Raw genomic sequence first — 24,292 nt, 5'->3', positions numbered from 1 at the left:
AGGAAGAATTGCGAAGAAAGTAGCACGACCACAGCACCGACCATTTCACATTGTTTCATGAAATTCATATTTCAAACTGAAACTCAAGTATACAGAGTAAAAGAAAATTTGCGAACTTTTATAGTGCAATCATAAAATTTCTAAGCGAAGGAGCAGGGAGACGGTCAGAAGAGATCAGTTTCCACCAGCGTAACTGTTAGTGCCATAGCCGCTGCCACTGCCACCATGTCCACCACCATTGCCATAGACACCATCGCTGCCTCTGAAGGCTGCACCACCAAATCCTCGGCTAGACTTCTCTTTGGCGTAGTTCACTCTTATCCTTCGGCTGTGAAGATCCTGAAATGATATATGAAAGAACTGAGACATGGCTTCATGAGTCCAGCTGGTGGACTACATGTCCAAAACTAACATGGTTTTATGTAAACCCGTCAACTCCTCTGCTCGACCAGTTGAATCAGTCAGACTAGGCTGGTCTGGTTTGGAATAAAGGAGCATGGAAGTTAATAAATCTTTCCTGGAACACTGAAGCTTAATGTTGAGTGAGCTATCAGTTGGAAAGAGCTCAGCAGCTTAAGTCACTGGGAGAGGACGAACTGAACAGCATATTATACCTGTCCATCCATACCCCCACATGGCATTAGAAGCCTCATCACTAGACTTGAAGCTAACAAAGCGCAATCCTCTTGACCTACCAGTCTCACGGCCGATTATTACCTGAGCAGGAAAAAGGCGTTACAAAGAAAGCTGCAATCAATCACAAAAAATGGTAAAGCTTTGAAAACTAACGTGCAGGAGCCAAGCATCAAAGAGTGACATTCGAGCTTTAAAAATGAGAGGATAAGAAATAGACAACTTACACCTATTTGACGATTGATAGTGATAACTCAATAATAATCGACACTCGTATCGTATAAAATAGGAGAGAAGGGTCAGGAGGTATACCCTCAACGATCTCACCATAACCGGAAAATGCTTCTTTCAGGCTTATATCATCGGTGCCATAAGAAAGTCCTGCAGTATATATTGAGTGATGCTTAGCTCAGGTTCTAAGGAAGAACATATATTTTGATTATGGGAAAATGGTCGTCCTACCTCCAACGAAAAGCTTTGAAGACATGGACCTTATTGCCTGATACATGGCTGGACTGCACACGGATACATCATGATTGGTGTGCCTGCTTGGAGAGTTCTTGAGCAGATTCCCTAACCGATTCACGAATGCCATCTTTCAAGCACATAGCAATGAAGCCTGGTCAAAAACAAATTCATAGAATTTGTACAAATCAAAATACGGGGGAAGCATGATAGGTAAATTCATGTATGAAGCATAAGTCCAGCTCTTGGGAATCATTCATCTGATTGTCAGCTGAAAACAGAGTTTATAGAATGAGAGAACTCCTGCAGATCAGTACTATCCGAAATGAGGTAGTGAACTGTGACCCCATTGAAATCATGAAACAGCAACGAGTAGAAACTACGAAGACTGACATTTCAAACGGCTTTCAAATCGCAGGAACAAAAACCAAAAACTTTAGACAGACATCATAGCTAAAACAATCAATCAAACTGAAAGATTAACATGAAATAGACAGACTTTGAAAGCTAAATCTTTCGGTTGAGAGTATAAGGAATGAAGGGGTTGTTTGGTTCGCCGATTGTTAGATTACGGGGAATGTGAAGATTATAAGGAAAATACTGGGAATGGAAAAGAAATAAGTCGTCTTATATACATATAATAGAAGACAGTATATATAGGATGCAAAATATTTTTTAATGCAATGACTCTTATATCCCAAGGATGCGACATCTTTTTTTAATATAGTTAATTAGAAATGAAGTTTCCTTGTGGGCAAATGGATGTAATAGAGAGCTAAGAGTTTGACACATGATGCTATCTTATTAATCCTGTAATGACACGTGGCACAACCTCTATGAAGCTGCTCTTTCGTTTTTGCTATTATACGTTATATATAGATGTGAATTTATCAAATCATCCTTGTACTTTCAATGTCTAGTAAATTAGTAATTTCATTTTGTGATGGACAATTTGGGGAGAATAAACCTTACACCAATTTCAATCATTCTCCCAGTTGATATATATATATATATATATATATACATACACATATAGCAAGACTATATTTTAGTAACAATTGAAAATGTTAAACGTGAATTTTCTATATTCAAAGTCAAATCGTATTTATTCGAAGGTTTGGTCAGTTCCCCATCAAAATCCTATTCATAGGTTTAAATATCTGATATGATATATTTTGAAAGCGGTTTTTAATTTCCTTAATAAAATATAAAAATAAAGTTTGGGCACGAATCGGGTCTTTTGCCTTGCTGCTACAATTGATCGGAACTGAATGCTCATGCTTGTCTCAAGTACTTCCATTAGGGTTGATTATCTATTTCCTAGAAATAGTTTAGTTAGAATCATTGTAACCCCAATTTGAAACAAAGCTCTGGACAAAGAAATTGGTACTGAGATTGATTAACGTCTGGTTATGCGTTATATTTGATTGTTACTCTTTCGGGGTTAGTCGGACAGAAAATTTCGGTTTTGTTCTTGGCTCGACGGATAGTTTGAATTGTTAAGATGATTTCTGATCTTAATGCTGGTAATTTTCTGCCCCAGGAAAAAAACTGATTCTTTTGACACTGTTTATTCGGCTATAACTTATTCAACGGAAAAAAAGACGAGGCTTTCTTCTTCTCCGTTGTGATGTCAAGTATGTTTCTTTACTGTATGTAGGTACGTACTGTCATAGTATCTGTATAGAATAATAATGTACTTATCTCCCTGAAAGTCTGGAATATGTTTAAGGTCTTGTTAATGTTATGTAGGTCGGGATTGTGCCTGACATGTGTCTGCTTAACTATTATGTGAATAAATCTGGAGATAGATCCCTGCCTGATCACATTCTTATCCTCATTCTTTCTCTTCTGACGATGAAAGAAGCCATGTGAACTGCCATCCTTTCTCGCAGATGTAGATACCCGTGGCGGAACATCTCGAGCCTGGATTTCTCTGTTTCAGCAGAGAAGATGAACCACATAGTTCATTCTAATGATCCCATGATGTGGGCAGCAGAAACCTGCAAGTATTTGTGTGGGTGAATCAGGTCCTCGCAATGCACCAGGCACCAACTTTAGATTATTTCGCGGTTTGCTTTCATTTGGAGTCCAGCCATTCAGCAGACATTGATTCCTGGATTCAGTTTGCGGTGGAAAAGGGTGTTAAACATCTCAAGCTGGACTGCTGTCATTTTTATGACAACTTAAAAGATTGCCCAAACTATTCTTTCCAGATGTTGCAGCCCAGGTTTTTGTCAAGCGTTTTGTTATTGAAATCTCTCTCTCAGGATTATGTCGACGTCACCTCGGAACAACTTGCTTGTTTCTTGTCGACATGCAAGTTGCTGGAGACATTGCGACTCTCCAGGTCATGGACCCCGACTTATATTCATGTTGTTGGTCCTGATCCCCTGCGGTTGAAGTTCATGGACATATCCGGTTGTCCGAAATTGCTTATTATTGCCATCTCTGCCCCGACTCCTTATCTTGTCTCGTTCCAGTTTTGTGGATCCTCACCTTTCACCTCAATTGGGCTCCGCAACTTGTCGATCTAGTCATGGCTGGAAGAGAATACCCCATGCCTTTTGCTTTCCCAACACTATCGCGATACTTTGCGCAGCTACAGTCACTTCAGTCAAGTTCTCCTCAGGTTAGTCAGCTCATAAGTCTGTCACACATTAACATGTTCTTAATGCCGACAAGATGTCACTCCGATCCTTTGCTATGTTAGTATGTGCGGCTTTAACAGGGCGATCACCTTCTCCGGAGACTTCCCAAGATGAAGCACCTGAAGCTCTTGACGTTGGATATCCGTGACAGTATAACCAAATATGATCTCTATGAATTAAATTTCCTAGTAAGGAAGGCTCCTATCCTGCAGCTCCTAACACTCATTGTGAGCAAATTACGTATACCTAATTCATTAACAGTTGCACCAACTATGCCTTTGAATTGATTTTGACAAAATGATGGATCGAAGTATGTGTGTTGGGCAGGCATTTGGCACTCTTTAAGGTCACGATCTCAAGGGGAGCTGGCCCCAGAGATTGATAACTAATCACCAACATCTGCGGGTGGTTTTGTACATAGGGTATCAGGGTTTGAAGGGTGAAGATCGGCTCACCTTGCATTTGCTTGGGACCACCGTTTCATTGAAAAAGCTGATCATTGATTTCCGAGACATGTTATTTTTGGGAAGACCATGGAGGTTTCTGAATTCTGAGAAGAGAAAAATATGGAAGCTGAGAGACTGCACTGAGGAGCTCCGCCGGATAATACCTGCAGGAGTTCAACTAGTTATCAGATAAATCAGTATTTATCTGATCTGAGTCTTTATTGGAATATAGTCTGATCATTCTAATAATTATGGTTGCACTTAGTGAGGGGTCGCCCCTGCTGCCGCGGGTTTAACTTTATAAGAAATAGGTCTTGAACTCGCAGTTGGATTATGATGTCTTTCAGAATAATTATGATCTCATTCTCTTTTCGTAATTTTTTTTTTCTTTCGGTGTATACCCTGGTATGCGAAAGCCCATTAACCCCGACTAATCCATTGCGAACCGGGTCTGCCCATTAAGGGGTATGGCCCCCGGCGTGAATTTTCTCCATCCACGGGAGTCCCAGCAGTATTCTAGTAATTGTAGTGTAGTGAATTTTCAGCTTGAAGACGCGCTGAAACAGGGTCCCAATTTTCAGTTTCCAGGACTCAATCTTCTAGTGAGCAATGGAGTGAAGGTAAGCATGATGCGCATGAGGAGGAAGCTTGCAGCAACATTTTCTAAATGATGATTAATGGAGTTATAAACTTTCCAACTGTGATTTTAGGTCAACCAAGGGATAAGCGTCTGTGTATATTTGGGATTTGATGTAGACCCTTCACAGGACATTGCTGCTCGTATTCGTGGACATTATCCTTTCTTCTTTTATCTCTTATTTCTCTGCTGTATTTGCTGTTGAGTATTTGTCAGGGTTTTCATTGTCGAAAGACAATCTCTATTTCTATTCATTTTACTTCTTTCTGCTGCATGCATTACATTTATACTGAGAATCATGATAAATAATGCAAAGCTCATAGCTGAGTTGTCTAATAATGCCTAAAATTGCTGTATTTTTCATATTTTACTGTTATATTTTTGCAAAGCTCATAGCAAAGTTGCTCGATTATCGTTTGAAATTTATGCAGAAGATGATGAAGAGGAGATTCTAATGCTTGGAGCTCTCTCTGACATCTCCATAAAATTCGGAGAGATTGTTTTTCTGTTGGTGGTGGTTCTTCTCTGAATGCACAATGTATATATAAAGTCACATAACGAATGAAACAGGAGCAACTGTCTCACTCAGAGGGCGTGGTTCAGTAGCTTCTGAGAGCACCAGTGAAGAAGGTAATAACTCCTCTCTATTGGTTTGAGGCCTTGCTGAATCTTGTGTCTCAATTCTGTTGTTTCAACTGTTTAAGTATCCGTCCTTTTAAAATGTGCTTGCAGATCGAGAGCAGCCGCTGCACTTGTTGTTGTCGAGTAACAACCCGAAGAGTCTTGATGAAGTTGCGTCTGGCAGAACATCTTTTAGACACAATCAGCATTGAGTGTGGTGCCTCCAGGTACTCATGTTTTATATCACAGTGATAATAAATTTTGAAGTCTTGCAGGTTTCAAAGCCACTAATAGAACGATGCCCGTGCATCCTGCAGAATGTAGTCATTTTTTGTTCAGAACATTGAATTACAAAATTATGTGGTAATCGTGATTCAATATGTCTTCATATCAATTATAATTCTATGCTGGTCAGTTTTCATATAGGAGTTAGTTTTACCTTTAATAAGGCCGTCTTCTATTCGAAGAATGGCAAAGATTCACTACATAAGGTGATCTCATTGTCTTGCATAGTAAATGGAACTTTATCTTTGACCTTTTTTTTTTTGTTTTTTTTGGATCAAGTCCAGCAGTGCTCTTATTGATTAATCATTTGATCCAATACAAGAGCCCACACTCTCTGGGCCCCTAAAGACAAAGTGCAAAAGCCAACAGGCCTAAATGGGAGCACGTAGGCTCAAAAGTAAAGGACATTCAGTCCCTTCATTACAGTACATAGCTAAGGTAGCCATTACTCAGAACAACTCCCCATGCTGCAAGACTTCTTCTCTGATGTCCTGCAGTGATTTTCCTTTGCAAATTTGGGACAACCAGCAATCTGCTCCTGATAGTGTTACCAATCAAGTTCCACACTCTATCAGCAGAAGGGACTTCTTGGCAATGTAGCACAACATTTCTTTCCTTCCATTCAAAGTACAAAAATGCATGCCATAACAACTTCAACAAAACAATATGAATGGCCTTTTCCTCTGAGATTCTTAGAGGTCCAAAAAAGCTTAGTTGACCAGATTTCCACAATCCTATCAACTCCACATTTCTGCAATACCTTCTCCCACAAGTGCTTACTGAAAAAGAAAGAGAAAAATAAATTATCTCTGCTCTCCTCTGCTGCACAACATAGTTTGCAAGTTGTATCCACCCCCACATCCCATTTCTTAACTCTGTCCATAGTTGCTAACCTATTATATATGACTAGCCAACTTATGAAACGATGCTTAGGCACACTTCGGGTAAACCAAACCAGCTTATACCATGGGACCTTCCTGTCCTTTCTTCTGAGTGCAGACCTCTTAAGCCACACCTCTTAACAGGTTGCAATGGCTCTTAAGCAGTCCCCTTTTTTTGCTTCTGCTTCTGCCCCTGCTACAACTTTACCGAGCACTGGAGCAAAGTCTAGTGCTAGTTCTGGCTCAGAGAAGGAGAAAGAGAAATGGCCTCCTCAGAAACGGAAATTTCATGAATTACCAGGTGGACATACTGTGTCCACCAAACTGAATCAGGTACTGTGTACTCCCTCTGTTGATTTGTCTTCCGAATTAGTGTTGAAATCTTGTCGCTTCAATTTTATATGTATTCATCGGCATAACTGAGTGAACAAATTAGCTGAAGACACATCGTTTGCTTGTTTGTTTCCCTTATGAGCTGGAGTTTCTAAAAGCTCTAACTACATCAGTGATTGGCATTTCTGATTGTTACTAATTAGATTATGTCAAGTAACCTCCATTATATTCAGCAAAAAAAAAGGTAACTGGTAACCACCATTGCAATTTCTGGCTGTATTGGTACTGATTTAGTTTTCTCTAGAATCTGAAATGGCATTATGTCCTGACTTGTTTTCAACTAATGCAATCTAGCAACTTATTCCGAAAGAGGGAAATTTTTTCTACAACACATATTCTCCACCATTCAGCGATTGGTTGCTTGTAGGCTTTTTAACTGTGCCACGACATGTCAATGGCTCAATATTCTGCTTGTAGTTACATGTCAACACCTTATAATTTTATTCAGTTTCAATGTGCAAGGGGCTCCAAGAAAAACTAACTAATATGTCGCTGACTGTTCCCCTGATGGGTCTAGTTTAGTGGACTCCGAAACAAATACAGGATTGAATTTTTAAAAGCCTTATTCCAGCATCTGATTAACAAATCATTCTGGCAATACATGAGATGGCGTGGGTGCATGTACAATTAATCATGTATTTGCATGGATGTGTTTTGTCTTTTCCGTGGCGTTCTATTTGTTACTTTCCTGTTCCTCTTTTTGGTATACATATGTATTTTTTTATTGGTCATTTTTATACTTCTGATGAAACTATTATATTGGTCCTGCTGAATCTTTTTGCTTGATATTCCAGGTAATTTTTTCTGACCTTTCGAGCTAACGACCAGATGCTGGACCTCCATGCAGGGACTTCTGTTCCTGGTAAGAGACCAACACCACCACCCCCCCACACCCAACAAAACCCAACACAATTATATCAAATTATTTTTATCGATAGGTTTCAGCAGGATTAGTATCTGTAGTCTTTTATCTGATTATGTATTACCACTGAAGATTATATATATTGCTTTGCTTCAGACACCCTCGTGAGGCTGATGGAATATGGAGACTCGTGAAGCTGATGGAATATGGAGACGAAGATGACGACCCAGATGAAATACCTTCCGCACCACTCAACTCAAGTAAATTTGACACCCAAAAGCCATTTTGGGCAGTTTTAAGTTAAAGAGTGGTTAGAAATGATGATTTCAAGTGGGGAAATGCATCTCCTAGTGCTGAAGAGTCGAACTGCCGACGAGTTTCTGCAGTGCTAAAAATCCACCTAAATCAATCAACTTAGCGGGCAATGAAACTTGCAACTTTGGTGGTTTGAGGATGAGAGACTGAGTTGGTTATATGTTAACATAAGTCTGCAGTGCTTGCTGTAGTTTTAAGCCGGTATTTGTTGCTAGTATTTTGGGCTGAAAAATGTTCGACCTAGGATCCTCTTTTTGGTTCTGGGAACATCCGTATAAATTTCCATCTTTGGACATTATGTTGTGTTTAGTTTTAGAGTTAAGTAGAATTGAGTTTTTATTTTAATTGGATTGTATGTGCCAGAATGTTTTCTATTCTGAACCCGAGTTCTCAATCATCATTGGAAACTGTTTTTTTCCAAGAAAAATGATAGGAAGAATTGGGAAGAAAGTAGCACGACCATAGAACTGACCAATTCACATTATTTCATCAAATTCAAATTTCAAACTGAAATTGAAGTATACAGAGTAAAAGAAAGTTCGGGAACATTTCTAGTGCAACCCTAAAATTTCTAAGCAAAGGAGCAGGGAGACGGTCAGAAGAATCAGTTTCCACCAGCATAACTGTTAGTCTCATAGCCGCCAGCACTGCCACCGTATCCACCATCATTGCCATAGTCACCGCCGCCTCTGAAGCCCATACTACCACTACCAAATCCTCGGCTAGACTTCTCTTCAGCATAGTTCACTCTTATCCTTCGGCCGTGAAGATCCTGAGATACATGAAAGAGCTGAGACATTGCTTCATGAGTCCAGCTGGTGGACTACATGTCCAAAACTAACATCATTTAATGTAAACCTGTCAACTAGTGATCAATCCTCTGCTCAACCGGCCGATCAATTAGACTAGGCTGGTCTGGTTTTGAATCAATAAGCGTGGAAGTTAAATAAATCTTTCATGGTACACTGAAGCTTAATGTCGAGTAAGTGGGCTATTGGTTGGAAAGAGCTCAGTAGCTTAAGTCACGGAGAGAGATAACAAACAGCATATTATACCTGTCCATCCATACCCCGCATGGCATTAGAAGCCTCATCACTAGACCTGAAGCTAACAAAGCCAAAGCCTCTTGACCTACCAGTCTCACGGTCGATTATTACCCTAGCTGGAAAAAGAAGTTGCAAAGAAAAGCCGCAATCAATCCCAAAAGCTGGTAATGCTTTGAGAATTCAAGCTATACAAATGAGAATAAGAAATATAGAACTTAGACCTATTTGACAAATGATAGTGAGAACTCTTTTTTTTTAGTTTTTTATTTTTTGCTGAAGATAGTGACAACTAGTGGGAATTAGCACTTGTACAAAAGGGACAGGAGGAATACCTTCGACGATCTCACCATGACCAGAGAATGCTTCTTTCAGGCTTATATCATCGGTGCCATAAGAAAGTCCTGCAGCATATTGAGTAATGCTTAGCTCAGGGCCTCAGGCTCCAAAGAAGAACATATATTTCAATTTTGGGAAAAGGGTCGTCCCACCTCCAACGAAAAGCTTTGAAGACATGGATCTTATAGCCTGATACATGGCTGGACTGCGCGCGGATACGTCAAGATTGGCGTGCCTGCTGGCGGTGTTCTTGAGCAGATTCCCTACCCGATTTGCGAATGCCATCTTTCAAGCACACAGCAACGCAGTCTGATCAGCAACAAACTCACAGAATTTGTACGAATCAAACTACGGTGAAGCATAATAGGTATATTCATGTATATAGCAATCAATTCAGCTCATGGGAATCATTAACCTGATTATCAACTGAAAGCAAGAGTTTATAGAATGTCAGAGCTTCTGCAGATCAATACTGTCCGAAATGAAGTCGTGCACAACGACCCCATTGAAATCATGAAACTGTAACAAGTAGAGAACGACGCAGACTGACATTTCAAATGGATTTCAAATCGCAGCAACCAAAAGCAAAAACCTTAGACGGACCTCATAGCTGAAATAATCAATCAAAATGAAAGATTAACAGGAAAAGGAACAGACTTTGAGAGTTAAATCGTTCAGTTGAGAGTATAAGGAATGAAGGGTCTTCCAGGTAAGGCCTCTCCTTCCTCACCTCTGAGAGATCTCCACTGTCGTGCTGCTTCTCTGTTGTTGTCACGCAGACGGCATAAACCCAGAAGAGCTTTCAACGCGAGCATGAATGGATTTTACAGTTTTTACTTCTTGTTTTATTTATTTATTTACAAAATTATTCATTTTGGCGGATGATTACTATTATGCACCGTCGGATCGTGTCTCGGAGTACTTTCCACCGTTAGAGTAGGCCGTTTGCGACAGACACAAAAAAAACAGATGAATTTCTCTCTCTCTCTTTTCCTGACAAGTGACAGTTTCTCATGTTTAATGTTTGGTTTCTTTTTTTCTTTTTTTTCGATAGATTAACGTTCGGTTTCTTTGTTTCACTTGAGAAACAGCAAACAGAACAATCATTTGCTTTCCAGTGCAATGGCTGTTTAACATGACGAAGCATATTTATTTCCTAAAGACATAGACTTCCAATCCGAAGAGATAATCCAATCAAACAATTAGATCGATGAGAGTTCGTTCTGGTCTCTTTCAAGTACAAACCATCCATTGAGTAAAACAAAGTAGTTTTGATTGCACAATGAGAATAAATCTATGACTTCAGCTATAAACACCAATAAGTAATCCCTGTCGAATTCTGTCCATGTTTATCAGCAAAATGACATATCTAATTACAGGTTCAACGAAAATAAACCGATGAGAAACACGAAAATTTCTCATCTCGTAAGTTCACATAACAGCGAGGAAAACAAAAAGTTTTGAGCTTTGCTGCAACAAAGAATGACAACTCTTAATTGAACTCTGTATGCTGTCATTATTGATATCACCTCCTATGGGGGTTCGTTAAGGACTTCGGGGATCCCTCAAAGAGATCTAATAGGAGGTTCTCCAAATCATCAGCAGAATACTTGATATGCTTGTCACTTATTTGATGGCTGTGTCTGCCGACAAATGTTCGATAAGCTTGGACAATCTTGACCGATATCGAAATCCTCAGCTCTTCACGGAGTTGAAGATCGGGAATCAACCAAGAGGTCTGAGCTCTGTAGACTTCCTCAAATGAGAGATTGAAGTTCTTAAACCTTTCCTTGAGAAGGGTTTTTGAGATGGAGCCAGGGCCTGGGCTATGAAGCCCATCGTCTTTGAGCAGAGAGAGGATCGAACTCCAGGCAGCTCTCTCATAGTTCAGAGCATGCTGCTGAAACTTCCCATTCTGTTTCTTAATCCAGTCATCTCCGAATACGAGCCTAAGCTCGGAGTTCTTCACCTTTTCAGCAATGTAGTGGACATTGTTCATCAAGAAAAGCTGCTGCAGGGCTGAATCCCTGTATAGATTCGACTTCTCATCAAGATTAGATTGGAGGACCGACGCAATGCTTTGAAAATGGAAAGATATTCGAGAAACCTCAGTTCCAGGATCTGATGTTGCACCGTTGCTTTCTTCCTCTTCGACAGGTGAAGCCGCATCAGGCGATGGTGGAATAGAAGCCTTTTCTTCACGATCCTTGAGGAGTGATTCAAGAGTATCATTGTAGTCAGTAAGTGTCTTGATGTAGTTCATCACGTAGCGTGTCAGATGGTGGACTCCACCGCTGGCGAAAGAAGTGGCTGATGGATTCGAGGCAATTGCATTCTTGACCTCAAGAAATGTCACTGTTGCAGATTCTCCCAGTCTCTTCAGAACTTGTTCATACTCAAACCTCACCAAAGAGCCAATCTCAATCTCCTCTGAAAATAACTCATCGATGTCATGTTTGATGTCAATCATTACCTCGTACATGTCGAGAACGCAGAACAACTTCTCAAGTTGATGAGGCCCCACAGACACCGCCTCGCCAAAATTTAGAAGCTGCAACATCGCACTCTTTGAGACCTCAAGGAAACAACCCGAACTAGATGCCGTCTCCCCAAAGATCTGATCACTGAGCCATTTTTCACTTGCAAGGTGAACTCTTACAAAGACTTTAATTGCCCGAACCCATCTCTTGGCCATGGAGTGCCAGTTGCTCCACTCCATTTTCAGTACATCCTCAATGCTCAGCCTCTCCATTTCAAGAACAGAGAGACAATCTTCCAAGGCATCCTTTCGGACATGGACATAGGCTTGGGAACATTCATAAATATAGCCTGAATGGAACATTAGATTCGCGATGGACCTGAGATCAGGTACTACATCAGGATGGACCAAATCAATGATGGTGTTTTCCTCAGAGGCTCTGCTCATGCTGTCCCTATGAATCGAGTCGTCAAAGGAGGAGGATGCTCCGAAAGAGGCCGGTGAACCCTTCTCGACAGCATCGTCTTCACTTGAATGGAAGGAGATTTTCTCAGGCTCAAAGGAACATTTGTTCTGAAGAAGCAAGTTCCTGAATTCATCCCCGAGTCTTGACATCGCTGTCTGAAGAACATCATGGGCCCTCCTCAGTAGTTCGTTCTTGTCACAGTCCTTGTTGATACTCAAGCTCTCGAACAGTTCTATCAATTTCTGGGTTTCTTCAACAGCATTCATGTATTCGCAAACTTCATCCCGACCTGCCTCCCATATCATGGACTGGTCCAACTCCCAACTCATGATCTTTTCTTGAATAGAATTGAGCTTTTCGATTGTGTCACTTACTCCCATCTCATCGACCTTGCTACCATTGACTATCCTAATCGCTGATAGCTGAGCCCTCAGATCAACCAAAACCTTCCTCTCTTCTTCAGTGAGGCTCCTTTTTGACCTGATGGCCTTGGCTATGTGTTGTGCAGCAGCAATCAAGTTTCCTTCCCATTCAAACTCCGAATCTGTAGACTTCAAATTGGCCATTTCCGAATGCGATTTAGAAATCACAAAGAACTGCAAATGCGAACTCCGAAAGCAGAGTTGCCACCATCAAACAGCCTGACACAATCCACCAAACTCCTACTGCAAGAATAAATAGAACATACATTACACATTACCCACTGCAAAATACCCAGAAAGAAGTACTTCAAATTCCTATAGAACTACAACTATTGTCTCTTACTGCCTTTAGGCAGAAACCTTTGGAATCCTCAAAACTAAAATTGCTTCCAACACATGAAACTGGGAAACACAGCCCAACAGAAACTTATTTGAACTGAAGAACTTCAATGAACATGGCTACTGCAGAAGCATGACCGGACTAATTCCCAGCTATAATGATCCATGAGTTGTACCCAAAGCGACATGTAACATAAATAAATGAAGGATTTAGGAACCTACCTGACAAATTGGGAGCTCCGATGATTGGAGACTTGGGCTCAGCTTCAAATCTGATTATAAAAATGGAAACTTTCAGCTGTTATCTGAAATGGGTATCTCTAGCGCCCAATGAAAACCGCCAAAAGGGGAGCGAACGAGCTAAAAGGTTGTGCTTTTACTGCGAGAACAACGAACAAAAGTCAGAAAACCAGTCCAAGAATCCGTACGGACTTGGGCAGTAAGGGTTGAAATTCGAAAGCGTCTGGACTGGGGCAAACAGAAGGGAGACTCCTTTCCTTTTCTTTTTCTCTTTTTCGATTTTGTGAATCCGAAGTCTGTTTGATACAGAGCTTCTCGGCTCCAATTTCCATGGCGGATCTGTAAGAAGACAGTTGCTCTACAATCATTTATGGAATAGTTAATTCGTACAAGTCCCCCTTGAAAAGCTTTATTAAGGGGAGCTTTGTTTGCTTATTGCTGGCTTAGCAGCTTCGAGGACCTTTGACTTTCTTGGACTACGCGGGTACAGTACAGTACAGTACAGCGTGGGCGGGAGACACTTTGACCAGTTTCTTCGCAGTTGGATTGATTCCCAGTCTCCTCTTTGCCTCGGGCCTTTTCGAAATTCCAAACTTCAAAGCCTATAATACTTTGGTAAAGATGCACATAGTATAAGCAATACCCAGAAGGTACACAGCATAAAAATCGACACCTTGCTTTCTATCCGATACATTGGGTAGTCGTTCACTTAGCCATGAAACTATCGATGTCGCCATTGATTCGATCATATGTTGATCGAGAAGAGTAAAGTTCCCAACTTTGAAGTTTGGTTAGATTGTTGTAGGTCTGCAAATGACAATAGACAAGAGCCTTCGTTCTGGTGCCCATTCTTTACCAGCACGTCCCATGATTTGTCCGCTCGATCCGTGGAATGGGGCCTGCAAAAGCCCTTCCGTAGATGCCAACGATTGATGTCGGGCCCAATGCAGAGGTGGCTTTGGGCTTTTGGGCTCATGGGGCTCTAATCTGTAGTTTTGTCACCTTCCATCTGTGGCCGACCCGGCCTCACATTATTCGACTTCCAACTTTGGATTATGTATTGCTCAAATCTGAGAATTCCGACCGTTGCCAACATCTCAAATCCAATCCTTGGAACGGTAACATGCCCTTTATTTTTTCTTGTCTGTCTCTGTCACTGTCTCTTTCCTCTACTCTCGTCCTTTATATTCCTTCAGAAACTATTCAATCTTCTTCATCTCATCTCCTCTCTCTCTCTCTCTCTCTCTGTATCTCTTCAACTTTCAAGGTCTGTCACTAAAGCTCTCATCAGCTGACGGATTATCTTTGATTCATATTTTAATTCTGACGATAAAAAAGATTGTATCTTTGGCTTGCTTTTCCGGTTTCAGCGGTTTGCGCTCATGGAGAAGGTGCCTGAAACTCCTCCCAGAATCCCAGTTCTATCAGATAATACCAACTTGGAATGCAAAACAACCCCTGAGCTGAAGCAGCAAACCAACGAGACTTCTCGAAATCCTGGGAATGAATTGCGCAAACCCACCACGCCCGACCTGCTTAAAGTTCCCAAGGCGTTCAAGTACCCAGAAAGGTAGGTATTCTAGGATACACACTTCAGCTGCCCCATATGGTCAAGAATTGAACTTGAATTCAATTGATTTGAGAGTCTTCCCGGGGTATGTCTCAGCAGGTATCGGAGCCCGACTGACATGATGGTTTCACCCATCACGAAAGGCTTACTTGCCAGGGCAAGGAGGGGCGGAGCTCTCTTGCCTCCAAGCAAGGATCAGCTCAAGGTATACTGCAAGCCTCAAAGTTTATTGTTTTAAATTGGATTCCAGGCTCATTGTTTCTACAGCTGACAACGACAATGACGTCTCTATATCTCTTGGGAACCTTATGTATGGTGCCCGACTTTATTGTGTTCGCAGGTTCAAGACATGCTTGCTCAGGAAAAAGGTCTCTTTCCATGACTATACTTTGTGGTTTTCCCCCGTGGTTCGATTCAGAACAGGCTGATTATGAATCTCCATGAATCTGCCCAGTTGAAGGATCAAAAGATGATAGACAAAAATAAAAAAGTCGAGTTTTGTCGATATATAATTGCAGAGTTCATGTATTTGCTATACTTGCCTACTGTACCTTCTGCCTTTCTGCCTCCATTCTGCTCTGCTGTAATTTTGTCGCACTTTTGTAATACAAAAGGTTGATTGTTGACCATTCTCGGGCAAGAAATTCTGATATTGGAGGCTCAGAAAATCGACTTGAATTTATTTCAACAGCGATGCTTATTAGGAATGTGCTGGAATAAAAGGTAAGCCCGTGTAAATTATGCGGTCGAACTGTTCGTTGATGGAAGTATTGAACAGGATTGAGCCATCTAGTTAAGTGAATGCAGCAGATAAGTAAATGTACAGCAAAAAGTACCAAATGCTGAGCACGAATTTAGTCCAAACATCCTTTCACGAGGGGCTGGAACAGGAAACCCCTGTTGCTCACTCTAGGCGAACTTCGTACCATTGGATTGACCCAACATCCCCAGCGATTTCAAGCTCACATACTGACCGTACAAGGTAAGACACGGCATCATCAATGGTTTCATATCTAGCAAGATCAGGAGGGAGAGCCTTTCCCGGCCAATTCTCAAGCCAACCTCTGAGCTTTTCCTTCAGCTCTTCTTCCGTAACGAACTTCTCATCTTGCCCCGGTTCCAGCAGAACATAAGTTTCAGTACGTGAATAAGCACTTCTCCTCCGAACAGCATGAATCTGTCGTGCGAGTGAATTTAACCAAACAAAGTAAGAGAGGAAGCAGAGAATTTTCTCTTCAAGCAATATCCGCATTCACTGACTTCAGACAAAAAGAGAGGGTTGAAGGACAAACTCCGACTCCAATTATCAAATCATGAAGTTACAGTAAGCACCTTTACTGAATCTCTGATACGGTTTGAGGTCATGTGGAATCTAAGATGATCAGAAGAAACAAAGGAATCACTTGCAGCTGCGCCTTTCGCACCGATGAGTGAAGTTTGAGTCTGAAATCTCACATCCCTCTTACCTGAAAAGGGGAAAGGTGAAATGAAGCACTGTATCCGAGTAGTTCGAGTTATCGGCAGAACAGACTGAGCTCCATCTGAAGTAATTTGCACTACTCTTTATCTGTTTGGTTCTAAGAAATTGATGCAGAGGAAGTATCTTCAGTTGTCACAAAAGTCCCATGTGAAAAAGGAATGGAAGCTTACAGATGAAATTCTGAAAGAAAAGTTGCCCCTGCAAAGCTCCCTCCATTGTTGCCATTCTTTCTGCAGCAACTTTGAGCACATCAGTTTCAGAGGGAAATGAAGCACTCTCTTCTATCAAGCAGGAGCTCTAACAAGATAACACAGATAAACTGATCCCCTTCTGTCCTTTTCATTCATTACCCCTCAAGCATCACCGTAATTTCCAAAATACCCTCTTGCCGATATATATATATACTGTCCAAAAATCCTCAAGAGCAATCTGCCTGTGCTAAAAGAAGGTTAAAACAGGGAGAAGACCAATACTGAATTTTTACAGATTCTGCAAAAAAATAAAATAAAATAAAATAAAATAAAATAAAATCCTCCGTAGCAATTTCGCACTTTAATTCAATGGTTTCGTACGATATAAAAGATAAAAATACCTGAACCTCAGGCCAAATGACCATAAAAATTCATAAGATCAATATTACATATTATGCTGAAAAGATCACCAAGAAATGTCATAGGTTTCTAGGTTGCCTTTGTCTTGTTTCTCCCTCCAAAGCTCACAATTTCAGTCCATCTAACTCAATTGAAAAATTTCATGTCATGGGTGATCGGTAATGCTGATTATAGGACGAGATATTGGTAAACCGAGTATATTTCATGACAAGAAAGGACATTGATTCATCTCTGCCTTTTGTTGAATGCCGCATAAATTCGACTCGATTTACGGAATCTCGTGATAGCGATTACTTAGATGCTATATATAACTCCGTTTTAGTTGGGATCCATTAACTAATTTTAGTGAACGGCTAGTTGGGCGGCGCCAGAGGAACCAGCTCGGATTTCCCGCGTAAATTTGCAGAAAACAACCGAAATCATCTCTGCGCCTTTCCTTCTCTTCTCACCTCAGCTCCTTCCCTCTCTCTCTCTCTCTGTTTCTTTGTCCCACAACAAATCTTACCCCTTCTTTCTTCCTCCCCCGTTTTTCTCTTTTCTCATTTTGACTCCTCTCCTCTAACAAATTTGTACCGATCGAGAAATTTGTAAGCTTTTTTGGTTTCGAAAGTTGGGGCTTAGCTCGAAGGTTTGAGCACCCCAAGGATCGAAATTTGACGCCAGCCGTGATCATATCTTCCTTCGGGGTTTTCCGGTACGTCGCCGTTGTCTAATACTGTGATAGCTCATTCGACTATGTGTTATGGGGTTACTTAGATATCATTCATCTTGGTAGAAGGGATTGACAATCTTTGTTTAATTATTTCTTTTTCCTGGAAAATCAAGATAAGGAATAGGCCCTGCCTCTTTCGAGTTTTATCGGATGTTTCGATTCCTGGGGAAAGAACTAGTAGTTGGAGGTTCTGGGTGCGGTCGGAAGGCAAGATCGGGAGTAGTATGAAAAACTGGAGTTGTATCGCCGATAGGCCGCCTTCCAATATGTCATTTGCTAACGAAGTAGTTTTCATTTTCGTTATCTCTGCAGTTTGTTCTTTCGTTTGACCGAGGAGATCATTCGAGGGCCGACTGCACACCATGGAAGATCGGGAGAATGAAAAAGGAAGCGATAAGCAGCAAAAGGTGCAGTTTGATTCGAACCTGAACCAGACCCACCTGCCAGATCGAGATGCTGCCTCCGCTTCCGCGTCATCCCATACATCGGATTCATCACTCGAGTCGACCCTCACTGATAAGGATGATGGAGACTTCCTCCCAACTTCCCACCATCCCTCGCTTGATCTTGACAGCTCCGTCTCCCCCTGCTCCGACATCCTGAGTGATGTTTCGGCAGCCCAGCCTGTGTCAGGGATGCCTGCTGGCTACGACCCGAACCGCATCCCCTCCTCGATCTTCAACAGCCGCTCCACCACCGGGATGGACTGGAGTGTCGCCTCAAATGAATCATTGTTCAGCATCCATATGGGGAATAACAGTTTCTCTAGAGATCAAGCGTTCTTGCTATATAGGTCGGGGGAGCTGATGAAGCTCGACGAAGTGTTCACTGTCCCGTGTGCCCTCCCACCGGTGTCAGAGGGATCGGGAGCTGAATGGTCGAGCGTGAGCTCCCGAATGGACATGAGGAAGCTGGAGAAGCCTGACAAGACCGAAGGTGTGGTTTCTCTCGGTAATCTATCTACCCAACCCGGGCCCCAGAATTCGCCCACATTAGGATCACCATTAGCAGGATCAGAGTTTTGCACACCAAAAGCCAGCCCAAGCGAAGCTTCGTGTAGGAACACAAAGCCTGCTGAATCACCCAAGTTTGAGGACGACAAGGGAAGGGTTCTGCATCTGACACCGAGCAACAGTGAGGATGCTCGGAACTCCATAAGCCTGTCTACTATTTCCGACGGGAGCGGAACCAGCACCGGCTCTTTTGCATTCCCCATGTAAGCTACTTTTCCTTCATGACCAAGAGGATTGATTTTCAACAGTTTCATTCATCTTATATAACATGATCGAACCACATTTTGCTGAAAGTATTCGGTGGTGTTCAGATTCGGGGCCGGAGACTTGAAGAACGGGTCCAAGAAATTAGAATCACCAAAGGGGCAGCCATCAACCGATCAGTTGCAGGGGCAGAAACCTCAGCCTCCAACACAAGACAGATCGAAGCAGAACAAGGGCGGCATGGGCAACTGGTTCTCTTGCTTCTCGTGCTGCTCATTCCGCTGTTCTCTGTCCCTAAAATGAAGTCTGATGCCAAAGCAGAAGCTCGGAACTGCATCGTAGTTAGGGCCATTAACATACACCGATAGCGTCATGCGTCCCTCTCATCTAGGATACACATGGTAGGTCTAGGAATGTAAAAGCATCGTGTATCCCGATTGGGACAGCTTGTAGTGCATGTAATATCCAAGTCTCCATAGATTATGTGACTGTTGGATTCGATTTCTTCCTTATATATAGACAAATTTTTCGGGTTATCCGTTAGAATTTATTTATTTTTTGGTGAATTAGGTGTCGACTGCCGAGGTCCAATTTTATTAGAAAAGTAAATTAAACAATACACAATTAAAGCACGATGATCCATACAACATTCCTAAATAATAAAAAGTAAAGTCTAAATGGGTATAAATTCAATTTATGAATCTCACGCGAAAAATAAGCGCATATTTTGTCAATTAATCTTTTTTTTTCTTGGAAAGAAAAACCAATTCAAGTATGCATATTTTTTCCGATTAACCATGAAACTTTAGCTCGTACAAAACATTTTTTTTCCCTTCTTTTTGCAATTTTCTTATATTTTGTTCGGTTATTTGGGAAAAAAGAGGGGGGTCTTTACTGAAATGGCCACGTGTCGAAGTTTCAAAAGGTACTTTTTTTCACTTTATTCAAAAATATATTATATATATTCTCCTAACTACCGAAGGGCTTATGAGAGTTGACGGGCTGATGCATTTATTGACCGGCAAGGGGGGCCCCCACGTCCCGCTGTTCTAGTGGTTGAGGTGGGACCCTCTCCCGCCGAAACGACAAAACATCTTTTTGGATTAACGAAACGCGATCGAAACCCAGAATTATTGCAAAAAAAATTTCACAAGAAAAAAGAAAACAGCGAAGGAAGACAGACTCAATAACGAGAAATTGAATAAACGCGTTTTCTCAAAGACCGCAGTTGGACTCGTCCTTCTCTCTCTCTCTCCTCCCACTGCTCTCTCTATCTCTCTCTCTCTCTCTCTCTCTCTCTCTCTCCCCTCCGTCTTTGCTTTCTATCTGTAAAACTAGGGCTTCTTCCGTACCACCTCTGGCTCCAAGAAGAGGCCTTGGGGGGGTTTAGCTCTTCAACCCCTCTGCTGGAGTTCAAAGATGGGCTCTTTTCATCTCAAGTCGTCGTCATCACCACCTCCGCTGGCCATCCAATGGTGCCTTTTCCTCCTGTTCTTCTTCCGGGTCTTCTTCTCCTTCGGTCAATTTACTGCCGCTTTAGCTGATGGTTCCGATGAATCAGTCCTTTTGGAGCTCAAGAACTCCCTTTTGGATCCATCTGGTCTGCTCTCGAGCTGGAATTCGAGCTCAAGTCTCTGCAGCAACTGGTTCGGTGTCTCCTGCGACTCCAATTATAGGGTTTCGTCTCTCAACATTACTGGGAATGGTGCCCAAGGTAAGGACCGGCTGTTCCTCTGTGCTGATTCTGCTCAATTTCCTATTTATGCTTATGGGGTCAGAAGGAATTGCGCGGGGAGCGGGGGAAGGTTGGTCGGAAAGTTGCCGCCTTCGGTTGCGAAGCTCGCTGAGCTCAGAGTTCTCGCCCTGCCCTTCAATGGACTCTACGGTCAATTGCCTGCTGAAATTTGGGGCATGGAGAAGCTGGAGGTTCTTGATTTAGAGGGCAATATGTTCTCCGGGGTGTTGCCGGCGCACTTCACAGGGCTGAAATCTCTGCAGACTCTTAATCTCGGGTTCAACAATATCTCTGGTGAAGTACCTGGGGTCTTGTCGAGTTTGAGCAGATTGGAGATCTTGAATTTAGCCGGTAATTATCTGAATGGAACTCTGCCCGGGTTTTTGGGTCAGTTCAAGTCGGTGTATCTGGCGTTTAATGAGTTCACTGGATCTGTACCGAGTGGGATTGGGGAGAGTTGCAGCAAGATTGAGCATTTGGATTTGTCTGGTAATTACTTGGGTGGTCAAATTCCAAGTGGCATTGGGAATTGCGTGGAGCTGCGGTCACTTTTGTTGTACTCTAACATGTTGGAGGAGGTTATTCCACCTGAACTCGGACAGCTCAAGAAGCTTGAAGTGCTGGATTTATCAAGGAACACTCTTAGCGGCTTGTTGCCTGCTGAGCTTGGGAATTGTACTGGTCTGTCTGTACTCGTGCTCTCAAACTTGTTTGATCTGCTTGCAGGAATGAATGCCACAAAAGGGGATTTACTGCTAGAAGAAATTGGTTCCATGAACGACGAGTTCAATTATTTCCAAGGCGAACTCCCTGGGGAAGTCACAAAGCTGCCCAAGCTCAAGATTTTGTGGGCTCCAAGGACCAACCTTGTGGGAAGCTTCCCGAAAGACTGGGGCACTTGTAATGATTTGGTAATGGTCAACCTGGGCCAGAACTACTTAACTGGAGAGGTTCCACCGCTGTTTGGTAGCTGCAAGAAATTGCAATTCCTCGACTTGAGTTCAAACAAGCTGAACGGCGAGCTCTCCGAGGAAATTCAGGTCCCATGTATGATTCTCTTCGATGTGAGCGGTAACAATTTGACTGGTCCAATCCCGCAATTCCACAACAGTAATTGCCTTTCAGTTGAGGCATTCGACTCCTTTGGGCAGTCGGCTGCTTATTTATCCTTGCTTGCATATAAGGCTCAAGTCAGTTTCCCCTTCCCATTTCATGGTGGAGATGAAAGTAGTCTTCCTGTGCTTCACAGTTTCAGGCGGAATCGCATCAATGGAAGTTTGAGGTCGATGCCTCTTGCCCCCAAAATGCCGGGCAAGCAGACTGTTTATATTTTCTTAGTGGGAGAAAACAATCTCACTGGACCTTTTCGCGAAAACATGCTTCAGAATTGTAGAGGACTAGATGCAATTGTTGTTGATGTCAGTTACAACAAAATCTCTGGTCCAGTTCCTCGTAGTTTGGGCACATCATGTGGGTCACTTGTCCTCTTGGATGCGTCTCAGAATCAGATTGCAGGTCCCATCCCTTCCATTTTTGGGGACATTGTTGCTTTAAACATGAGCTGGAATATGTTGCAAGGTCCAATCCCGGAGGATTTTGGACGGATCAATGGTTTGAGATATCTTTCTCTTGCCGGTAATAGGCTCAATAGCTCCATCCCATCGAGCTTGGGCCAGTTGCGGTCTCTAATGGTATTGGATCTCTCTTCAAACTCTCTGTCTGGAGAAATCCCGAGCGAGCTTCTGAACTTGAAGAACCTCTCTGTTCTTCTGCTCAACAACAACAGGCTCTCTGGTCTGCTCCCATCCGACCTGGCCCGCATGACGACACTTAGATCACTCAATGTCTCCTTCAACAACTTGTCGGGCCCTATTCCTTCGAACAGCAACCTCATGAGTTGCAATAACATTCTAGGGAACAACTTCTCCAATCCTTGCACCATGTACTCTCAGCAGAAGTCAGGGTATCTAGAGAACGACACGGCTTCTCCTCCTAATACCCCAAGTGGTACCGGTGGAAGTCGCACGTTCACTGCTATAGAAATTGCATCCATAGCTTCGGCCTCCGCAATTGTCTCTGTCCTCATAGCCCTCATAATCCTCTTCATCTACACAAGGAAGCGGAGCCCCAAGAGGGACTTGAGCTCCATCAAGAAGGAGGTGACGGTCTTTGAGGACATTGGGGTCCCACTGACATTTGAGGATGTTGTGCGGGCCACAAGGGGGTTCAACGCGAGCAACTGTATTGGCAGTGGAGGTTTTGGGGCGACCTACAAGGCCGAGATTGCTCCAGGATATTTGTTTGCAATAAAGCGGCTTGCTATCGGGAGATTCCAGGGAGCCCAACAATTCCATGCAGAGGTTAAAACTTTGGGGAGATTCCGACACCCAAACCTTGTGACCCTGATTGGATACCATGCAAGCGAGACTGAGATGTTCCTCATCTACAACTACCTGCCTGGGGGTAACCTTGAGAAGTTCATCCAGGAGCGGTCAATGCGAGCTGTTGATTGGAGGATACTCCACAAGATTGCATTGGACATTGCCAGGGCATTGGCATACCTGCACGACCAGTGCGTGCCACGTGTCCTCCACCGAGATGTGAAACCGAGCAATATCTTGCTAGATGATGAGTACAATGCTTATTTGTCTGATTTTGGGCTCGCTCGATTGCTTGGAACTTCCGAGACCCACGCCACAACTGGAGTCGCTGGGACATTCGGGTATGTCGCCCCTGAGTATGCGATGACCTGTCGTGTCTCTGACAAGGCTGATGTGTACAGTTATGGGGTGGTCCTCCTTGAGCTTCTTTCAGACAAGAAAGCCCTCGATCCATCCTTCTCTTCATATGGTGATGGTTTCAACATTGTGGCCTGGGCTTGTATGCTCCTTCGGCAGGGTCAGGCCAAGGAGTTCTTCACTGCTGGGCTGTGGGATGTGGGGCCGCACGATGATTTGGTAGAAGTCTTACACTTGGCTGTTGTTTGTACCGTTGATTCCCTCTCTACGAGACCCACGATGAAACAAGTTGCGCATCGGCTCAAGAAGATTCAGCCACCCTCGTGCTAGCACGAGAAGCTCTTCTAGTCAATCCTGTCTATTAACATAGGAAATTGTAGGAAATATAGCCCTACTGTAAAGTCTGCTGTATCATTTTTCCTCTTTCCCTCATTTTTCTTTACCATTTTCTACACGTCTTTCGGGTTCAATCTCCCATGTGGATTCGCTCCTATCGAGTTTTTAGGTTTTAGAGCTGGTTGTTGTAACGTAGATTTCACCTCCCAATTTTCACTGTGAATCCGGTTACAGGGGGGCCAGCAATATTGCTGATTAATCTGCAGAAGGATGCAGAGTTGCAGATATTCATTTTTCTACTTCCACTTGTAATCTTCGGTTCAGATTTGCTGTAATAAACACCATAGAATTCAGTTCAGTCCCCTCTCTAGCAAAC

The 24,292-nt window shown here is 42.6% G+C and overlaps 7 protein-coding genes and 1 long non-coding RNA gene across 14 annotated transcripts; 4 read left to right on the top strand and 4 right to left on the bottom strand.

The window, feature by feature from the left end:
* Positions 1-53: 53 nt before the first annotated feature.
* LOC116207646 lies at positions 54-1,645 on the bottom strand. The gene is made up of 4 exons (XR_004156954.1): positions 1,096-1,645; positions 946-1,014; positions 615-717; positions 54-339 (listed from the first exon to the last, which is right to left on the bottom strand). It is a non-coding gene; the product is annotated as an uncharacterized LOC116207646 (long non-coding RNA).
* Positions 1,646-2,618: 973 nt separating this feature from the next.
* Positions 2,619-8,536, top strand: LOC116207783. Its single transcript, XM_031540878.1, has 9 exons — positions 2,619-2,624; positions 2,851-2,969; positions 3,095-3,519; positions 3,582-3,730; positions 3,830-3,976; positions 4,095-5,462; positions 5,565-6,952; positions 7,807-7,874; positions 8,031-8,536. The coding sequence occupies exons 1-6, from the start codon at positions 2,619-2,621 to the stop codon at positions 4,386-4,388; spliced, it is 1,140 nt and encodes a 379-aa protein (XP_031396738.1). The 3' UTR covers positions 4,389-5,462; positions 5,565-6,952; positions 7,807-7,874; positions 8,031-8,536.
* A 106-nt stretch (positions 8,537-8,642) lies between these two features.
* On the bottom strand, positions 8,643-10,451 carry LOC116207432 (glycine-rich RNA-binding protein 3, mitochondrial-like). 6 transcript variants are annotated; one of them, XM_031540361.1, is made up of 5 exons: positions 10,302-10,451; positions 9,724-9,856; positions 9,568-9,636; positions 9,245-9,351; positions 8,643-8,979 (listed from the first exon to the last, which is right to left on the bottom strand). In XM_031540361.1, exons 2-5 carry the CDS (start codon positions 9,854-9,856, stop codon positions 8,794-8,796), a joined length of 495 nt encoding a protein of 164 aa, XP_031396221.1. In that variant the 5' UTR covers positions 10,302-10,451; the 3' UTR covers positions 8,643-8,793. The 6 variants fall into 6 exon arrangements, with proteins under 6 accessions (XP_031396221.1, XP_031396225.1, XP_031396223.1 ...); XM_031540365.1 differs by having other exon boundaries at positions 8,643-8,961; positions 10,302-10,450; XM_031540363.1 differs by having other exon boundaries at positions 9,724-9,880; positions 10,302-10,407.
* A 371-nt stretch (positions 10,452-10,822) lies between these two features.
* On the bottom strand, positions 10,823-13,932 carry LOC116207430 (exocyst complex component EXO70E2). The gene is made up of 2 exons (XM_031540359.1): positions 13,500-13,932; positions 10,823-13,181 (listed from the first exon to the last, which is right to left on the bottom strand). The coding sequence occupies exon 2, from the start codon at positions 13,080-13,082 to the stop codon at positions 11,097-11,099; it is 1,986 nt and encodes a 661-aa protein (XP_031396219.1). The 5' UTR covers positions 13,083-13,181; positions 13,500-13,932; the 3' UTR covers positions 10,823-11,096.
* A 726-nt stretch (positions 13,933-14,658) lies between these two features.
* On the top strand, positions 14,659-15,716 carry LOC116207434. The gene is made up of 4 exons (XM_031540369.1): positions 14,659-14,784; positions 14,888-15,087; positions 15,187-15,292; positions 15,428-15,716. Exons 2-4 carry the CDS (start codon positions 14,900-14,902, stop codon positions 15,467-15,469), a joined length of 336 nt encoding a protein of 111 aa, XP_031396229.1. The 5' UTR covers positions 14,659-14,784; positions 14,888-14,899; the 3' UTR covers positions 15,470-15,716.
* Positions 15,717-15,825: 109 nt separating this feature from the next.
* On the bottom strand, positions 15,826-16,892 carry LOC116207433 (protein CHLORORESPIRATORY REDUCTION 7, chloroplastic). Its single transcript, XM_031540368.1, has 3 exons — positions 16,738-16,892; positions 16,420-16,553; positions 15,826-16,264 (listed from the first exon to the last, which is right to left on the bottom strand). The coding sequence occupies exons 1-3, from the start codon at positions 16,790-16,792 to the stop codon at positions 15,992-15,994; spliced, it is 462 nt and encodes a 153-aa protein (XP_031396228.1). The 5' UTR covers positions 16,793-16,892; the 3' UTR covers positions 15,826-15,991.
* Positions 16,893-16,987: 95 nt separating this feature from the next.
* LOC116207431 lies at positions 16,988-19,643 on the top strand. Its single transcript, XM_031540360.1, has 3 exons — positions 16,988-17,872; positions 18,203-19,106; positions 19,215-19,643. Exons 2-3 carry the CDS (start codon positions 18,253-18,255, stop codon positions 19,408-19,410), a joined length of 1,050 nt encoding a protein of 349 aa, XP_031396220.1. The 5' UTR covers positions 16,988-17,872; positions 18,203-18,252; the 3' UTR covers positions 19,411-19,643.
* A 681-nt stretch (positions 19,644-20,324) lies between these two features.
* Positions 20,325-24,274, top strand: LOC116207549 (LRR receptor-like serine/threonine-protein kinase RPK2). Of its 2 annotated transcripts, XM_031540544.1 has the most exons (2): positions 20,326-20,821; positions 21,569-24,274. In XM_031540544.1, the coding sequence occupies exons 1-2, from the start codon at positions 20,527-20,529 to the stop codon at positions 23,908-23,910; spliced, it is 2,637 nt and encodes an 878-aa protein (XP_031396404.1). In that variant the 5' UTR covers positions 20,326-20,526; the 3' UTR covers positions 23,911-24,274. The 2 variants fall into 2 exon arrangements, with proteins under 2 accessions (XP_031396403.1, XP_031396404.1); XM_031540543.1 differs by having other exon boundaries at positions 20,325-24,274.
* Positions 24,275-24,292: the final 18 nt, after the last annotated feature.

This window comes from Punica granatum, chromosome 5, assembly GCF_007655135.1.
Source record: "Punica granatum isolate Tunisia-2019 chromosome 5, ASM765513v2, whole genome shotgun sequence".
NCBI lineage: Eukaryota > Viridiplantae > Streptophyta > Magnoliopsida > Myrtales > Lythraceae > Punica > Punica granatum.
This window is presented reverse-complemented; position numbering and strand designations above follow the sequence as displayed.

Excerpts from the sequence above, each read along its gene's own strand:
- LOC116207783 (XM_031540878.1), top strand. Across the intron at positions 3,731-3,829 it reads TTCAGTCAAGTTCTCCTCAG|GGCGATCACCTTCTCCGGAG; the intron begins GTTAGTCAGCTC and ends CGGCTTTAACAG. Across the intron at positions 3,977-4,094 it reads TGCAGCTCCTAACACTCATT|GGTCACGATCTCAAGGGGAG; the intron begins GTGAGCAAATTA and ends GGCACTCTTTAA.
- LOC116207432 (XM_031540361.1), bottom strand. The coding sequence starts at position 9,856 with ATGGCATTCGCAAATCGGGTAGGGAATCTGCTCAAGAACACCGCCAGC. Across the intron at positions 9,352-9,567 it reads TCATGGTGAGATCGTCGAAG|CTAGGGTAATAATCGACCGT; the intron begins GTATTCCTCCTG and ends TTCTTTTTCCAG. Across the intron at positions 8,980-9,244 it reads TGCGGGGTATGGATGGACAG|CTCTTTCATGTATCTCAGGA; the intron begins GTATAATATGCT and ends GCAATGTCTCAG.
- LOC116207430 (XM_031540359.1), bottom strand. The coding sequence starts at position 13,082 with ATGGCCAATTTGAAGTCTACAGATTCGGAGTTTGAATGGGAAGGAAAC.
- LOC116207434 (XM_031540369.1), top strand. The coding sequence starts at position 14,900 with ATGGAGAAGGTGCCTGAAACTCCTCCCAGAATCCCAGTTCTATCAGAT. Across the intron at positions 15,088-15,186 it reads GCGTTCAAGTACCCAGAAAG|GTATCGGAGCCCGACTGACA; the intron begins GTAGGTATTCTA and ends ATGTCTCAGCAG. Across the intron at positions 15,293-15,427 it reads CAAGCAAGGATCAGCTCAAG|GTTCAAGACATGCTTGCTCA; the intron begins GTATACTGCAAG and ends TTGTGTTCGCAG.
- LOC116207433 (XM_031540368.1), bottom strand. The coding sequence starts at position 16,792 with ATGGCAACAATGGAGGGAGCTTTGCAGGGGCAACTTTTCTTTCAGAAT. Across the intron at positions 16,554-16,737 it reads TTTCTTTCAGAATTTCATCT|GTAAGAGGGATGTGAGATTT; the intron begins GTAAGCTTCCAT and ends TCCCCTTTTCAG. Across the intron at positions 16,265-16,419 it reads GTATCAGAGATTCAGTAAAG|ATTCATGCTGTTCGGAGGAG; the intron begins GTGCTTACTGTA and ends CTCGCACGACAG.
- LOC116207431 (XM_031540360.1), top strand. The coding sequence starts at position 18,253 with ATGGAAGATCGGGAGAATGAAAAAGGAAGCGATAAGCAGCAAAAGGTG. Across the intron at positions 19,107-19,214 it reads GGCTCTTTTGCATTCCCCAT|ATTCGGGGCCGGAGACTTGA; the intron begins GTAAGCTACTTT and ends GGTGGTGTTCAG.
- LOC116207549 (XM_031540543.1), top strand. The coding sequence starts at position 20,527 with ATGGGCTCTTTTCATCTCAAGTCGTCGTCATCACCACCTCCGCTGGCC.